The sequence below is a fragment of the Triticum dicoccoides genome, chromosome 4A, assembly GCF_002162155.2.
Source record: "Triticum dicoccoides isolate Atlit2015 ecotype Zavitan chromosome 4A, WEW_v2.0, whole genome shotgun sequence".
NCBI classification, from domain to species: domain Eukaryota; kingdom Viridiplantae; phylum Streptophyta; class Magnoliopsida; order Poales; family Poaceae; genus Triticum; species Triticum dicoccoides.
In genome coordinates, this window is record NC_041386.1 from 3,447,273 (window position 1) to 3,452,629 (window position 5,357).

General features: G+C 46.1%; 1 protein-coding gene across 1 annotated transcript; it reads right to left on the bottom strand.

Annotated features, from left to right (window-relative positions):
• Positions 1-3,624: 3,624 nt before the first annotated feature.
• LOC119284501 (uncharacterized protein At5g64816-like) lies at positions 3,625-4,497 on the bottom strand. Its single transcript, XM_037563618.1, has one exon. It carries the CDS (start codon positions 4,318-4,320, stop codon positions 3,943-3,945), a length of 378 nt encoding a protein of 125 aa, XP_037419515.1. The 5' UTR covers positions 4,321-4,497; the 3' UTR covers positions 3,625-3,942.
• Between the last annotated feature and the right edge of the window lie 860 nt (positions 4,498-5,357).

A 5,357-nucleotide genomic window follows, 5' to 3' on the forward strand; every position in this document is an offset into this window, starting at 1 on the left:
GGCGATTCTTGGTTTTTTTTGAATGGGGGAGAACTACCATTTGGTTTCAATGATACTTCCATAACTCTTATACCAGAGGTAAGGAACCCTCAATCGATATCTAAGTACCGTCCCATCTCCTTGTGTCCAATTCCGTATAAAATCGCCGCCAAAATGATTTCTATTCGGTTCAAAGAGTTACTGGATACAGTGGTGGGTGAGGAACAAAGTGCTTTTGTTCCCAGCCGCCTGATTACTGATAACGTGGTTGTGGCCTTTGAGAGTGTTCACACCATGAGAAGGCGGAAGAAAGGGAAGAACTATATGTGTGTTGTCAAGCTAGACATGATGAAAGCCTATGATAGAGTGGAATGGCATTACTTACAGGCAATCATGATCAAGCTCGGCTTCAGTGTTAATTTTGTAAATCTGGTAATGAAATGTGTCTCCTCAGTAAGGTTCACAGTTAGGGTGAATGGTGAGCTCCTTCCGTTTTTTGATCCCTCTAGGGGTCTGTGACAGGGCTGCCCCATGTCACCGTTTCTTTTTCTCCTCTGTGCAGAAGGTCTCACCTCATTGATGAATTCTTATGGAGGCGGTGTTGTGGACAGGGGCATACGAGTGTCTTTCCGAGCGCCCTGGGTGAGCCATCTGCTTTTTGCCGATGACAGCCTCATTTTCATCAGTGCAACACAGGAGAGTGCTGATAGGCTCAATGCTATTCTACTCATATATGCAACATGTTCGGGCCAGTCAGTGAATCGGGAGAAAAGTGTTGTCTTCTTCTCACCAAATACGTCGAACACCAGAAGGCGGACTGTTAAGTTTGTCTTAGGGATTCAGGTGGAAGCTTTCAGCGAGCGATACCTTGGACTACCGACTACAGTTGGTAGGATCACCAGTGGCACCTTCGATCACATAGGTGACCGATCGAAGGGGAAGATGAATGGTTGGGCAGAGAGGCTTCTAGCTTGCGTTGGAAGAGAGTCACTAATTAAATCAGTCATCCAAGCTATCCCAACTTTCAATATGAGCTGCTTCCTTTTGACAAAGAAGGTATGCAAAGGGTTAACTGCTAGCATGGCAAAATTCTGGTGGAGTGGATCCCTCGATCGACGGTCTATGCATTGGCTGTCTTGGGAGAAACTTGCATCTCCAAAAATTCATGGTGGAATGGGTTTTCCCGATCTCGAGCTGTTTAATCTTGCGCTTTTTGGGCAAACATGGATGGAGATTCATCACAAACCCTAACTCACTATGTGCGCGGGTAATGAAGGGACGTTATTTCCCTGACTCTGAATTCATGGAGGCTATTGTTCCGCAATCAGCTTCGGCCATTTGGCGAGCTATAGTGGCCGGAAGAGGGGCGCTTCAAACAGGGTTGATTAAGAGGATGGGTGACGGGAGCTCTATCTCCATTTGGAACGACCAATGGATACCCGACCTTTCCACCCTTGCCCCAACGGTTATGCCAGGAGAAACCACACTGGGTACTGTTGATGAGTTGGATACTGATAATTGGACTTGGCGACGGGAGCTAATCCGAGACACCTTCTTAGCCCCTGATGCCGATGCAATTCTAAATATCCCACTACGACGGGGTGGTGGGGATGATTTCCAAACATGGGCCCATGAAAGAAGTGGCATCTACTCTGTCAAATCTGCGTACCGTGCTCTTGTGAATCGGAACGAGCGAATTGCTCTAGATGAAGGGACAGTTACCAACACCTCACAGATGGACGAGCAGATGGCTCCGCCTTCTCCACATCTCACCGGGCGTGTGAGGTATAACAGCGTGAATGTAGTAGCAGGGTTCGCTATGTATAGGCATGTCCTCTGTCAAGGTGTTGGTTCAAAGCTCGACTTGGGGCATGAAAGACACAAGTTCAACCTCTGGTCGATCCTTCAACAACAGCATCACATTTGGCGATCTCTTTTCGAAGGAATGTGGAGATCGATACTGCCGTGGGCAGGCCTAATTTGGATGGCCCTTGGATTTCTATTTATTTTGTAATCCGGTTTAATTGGTGTCGATATTTAGCTTTGGTTGACATTATTAATTAATGATACAGTTTTGCTAAGGCACATCTAGATGTGCTCTAAGTATTACACATCTAAGTCCTATGTTATTAATTAATAACATTATCAAAACTTAAATGTGCAATAACTAAAGCACATCTAGATGTGCCCTAAACAAACCCTTTGATATATGACAGCCTACATCAATCCGGTCCATCGATGCAAAGGCCAATTTATATATTCTTTTCAAAAAACAATAGGTTTGCGACATTTTGGTAAAATAGCGTCCAACCTGAAGAAAACACGTTACTATCATGTAATCCATTCCATAGCTGCTATAATATCGTCAACAAATCAATGGTCCAGCTAAAGCAAATAAAATGCACCTTGGATGCTGCACTTGGAACAAAAGCAAACCTGCCTGTATGCAATGCTCAAGAAATTTAACTTGAAAAGATCTAAAAGATCATAACTCTAAAATTCTTCAAAACACTTGATATCTATGAAGAAATAAGCATCATACTCAAAGGGATATCACAGGCGGCATATGGACCCCAAATGTTTTTTCAGAGTTCAATATCCACCAGATCACCACACCGAAGTGAAGTCTTCAAAACACCTATCATCTATTTAGAAATAAGCATCATACTCAAAGGGAGATCACAGGCGGCAACTGATGGCAAACATAGATGGAATTCAACTGGTCAACATTTCTAACAGGGCCTGCCCAACCTCGTTAACAGCTAGCAAATCAGGACATCATAGCATAGCTTGAAATCATGATTCAGCCTGACAAATGTGAGAATAAATTTGCAGGAATCAATGAAATGAACAGAGGATAACAATCAGGATAAGCAATTTCACATGATTGCAGTTCTCCGGATATAACAGCCACAGATGTCTAAAGTTTGTAAACAAATAAATTGAAGCATTAAACATTGCATCAGGATAAGAACGCGACAACTGGTATATACCAGATATATAAGCTCATATGCTGATAGCACTGTCAAGGCTAAAAGAAATGAGCCATGTAATACATTTCATAGCTGTTAAAATATTGTCAACAAAGCAATGGTTCAGCTGAAGAAAAATGATCATCACTTTGGCTGCTGCACTAGAAAGGGCAACAAGCCTCCCTGTGTGCAACAGCAACAACAACAAAGCCTTTCAGTCCCAAACAAGTTGGGTAGGCTAGACTTAAAACCCATAAGATATCAAAACCAAGTCATGGTTCTGGCACCATGCACCTGCCCATGGCTAAACCTTTGGTGATATCCGAGTCCTTCAGATCTCTCTTTACGGACTCCTCCCATGCCAACTTTGGTCTAACCCGACCTTTCTTGACAGTATCAGCACGCATTAACCGTCCACTATGCGCAAATTCCCTATGTGCAATGCCTAATAAATTAACTTGAAAGAGGTCCAAAGATTCACAACGCTATGCAACTGCGGGCAACATATATGGGGTTCGACTAGCCAGAATTTCATCCAACAGGGCCATCATCAAATCTAAATAAGTGAGCATCATTCTCAAATAATGCTCAACATGCTCAAATAAATATCTAAGTCAGCAACTTCAGGGAAATGCATATGGAATTCAACAGCAAATTCAGACAAACGCATATGGATTTCAACAGTGCAAATATTTCATCCAAAAGGGCGAACCGGGCCTCATTTACGCCTATCAAATCAGGGCATGGTAGGTTAGCTAGCTAGCAAACCATGATTCAACTCGACAAAAGATATGTGCAGAGGTCAATTTTTCAAAGAATCGATGGAATGAACCGAGCATAACAACGAGGATAAGCCCATTTCACTCGGATTTCTCCGATCCTCCGCTGCGGATATATAAACTGACAGCCACAGATGTCTGAAGTCTCTAGGCAGGAAAGTAAACTGAAGCAGGACAGACCGCATCAGGATAAGGGGCGCGGCAACTGGCTACTACATGACGGTGGAGGAGAGCTTGAGGCACTCGCTCTGGCAGCGCTTGAGGCAGACGTCGTTCCAGTTGGGCACCTGGTGCTGGTTGACGCAGACGGTGCGCCCGCAGGCGTCGGCGCAGGCGTCGAGCTCGGAGACGCCGCAGACGGTGACGCAGGTGTCCGGGATGGGGTCCTTGGAGAAGGCGCCCACCTTCTTGAGCATCCGCTTGGAGGTGCAGACGCGCTCGCAGACGAAGACCTCGTCGGAGCTCTTCTCGCGCCCCCGCGCCGCCTTGAGGCGCTGCTCCTCGTCGCGCCGCCGCTTCACGCGGATGGCCTGGCCGGCCACGATGGCTGGGACGGCCGCGGCGAGCAGCGGCCACCACGCGTCCACCATCCTGGCCGCGGACCTGGGGAGGGAGGGATGGATGGATGGATGGAGTTACCTTGCTGCGTCCTTGCTCCGATCTGCAGCCGCCGCCGCCGCCCACGGGAGGAGAGGAAGGAGATGGAATGGTGGTTCCCAAACTGGAGAGGGATGATGGTCGGGGTTGGACTTGGGCTGCACCAGGGCCGAAAACTGGAAATATCTTCTAAGCTGAAACCCGTGTAAAGGCATCTCCAACTCCTTGCATCAAATTGGACCGTAACAGAGGCAACCTAAAAAATCTGTGGGTTCATCGCTAATTTTGAAGAAAAAAATTGCGAATGGAGAGTTTTATTAATTTTTAAAAACTTTGTTCATAATAAACACTAAGTGTACAGTGTTTTAGGTTGCTTTCCTTAAAAGTTGTTGGGTCAGCTGGCCCACGGGTAAAATATAGAAATGCCGCTGAAATCGGACACATCAAAGGTCCAGGGAGAGAGGATGGAGGGCTGCCCTTCAAGCTGGTGCAATAAATGTCCATCTCTTGTCCAATTGAGGAAGGAGAAAGAGAGGGGTAAAGATGGGGAAGTGGGTTTGTGGTACCATCTGAGGCCGGTGTGTAGTGTGTGCAAACTTTCCCAAACCTCCCAACATTTGTCTTTGATTTATGGGATTTCAAACAACCAGACTACTCCAGGATGTCTGATGTACCCCATTGGATGAAAAAAGTGTTCGGGCCACACAGCAGACATTTAGGGCCGCTTTGAGCTATCGCGTTGGAGATGCCCTAACCCCATAGTTAACATCGACACAATATTTGCAAGGAAGCGTCTATAACTCATTTTTTCAAATCTTCATTCTATGAAAAAACCGTTTTTCGTGTTCTGAGGTCATCTAACTCAGCTTATTCCTATGCATGGACATGTTGACTCTCTTCTCGCACGTTGTTGATGAGGATGTCTCGGTGGACCCCCCGACTGACTAGTGTTGCAAAAACTAACTGAGCCGGGTTGCACCTCATTGTCGACGTTGTTGTCCTCTTCAAGACTCTGGACTGTAGGATTCTC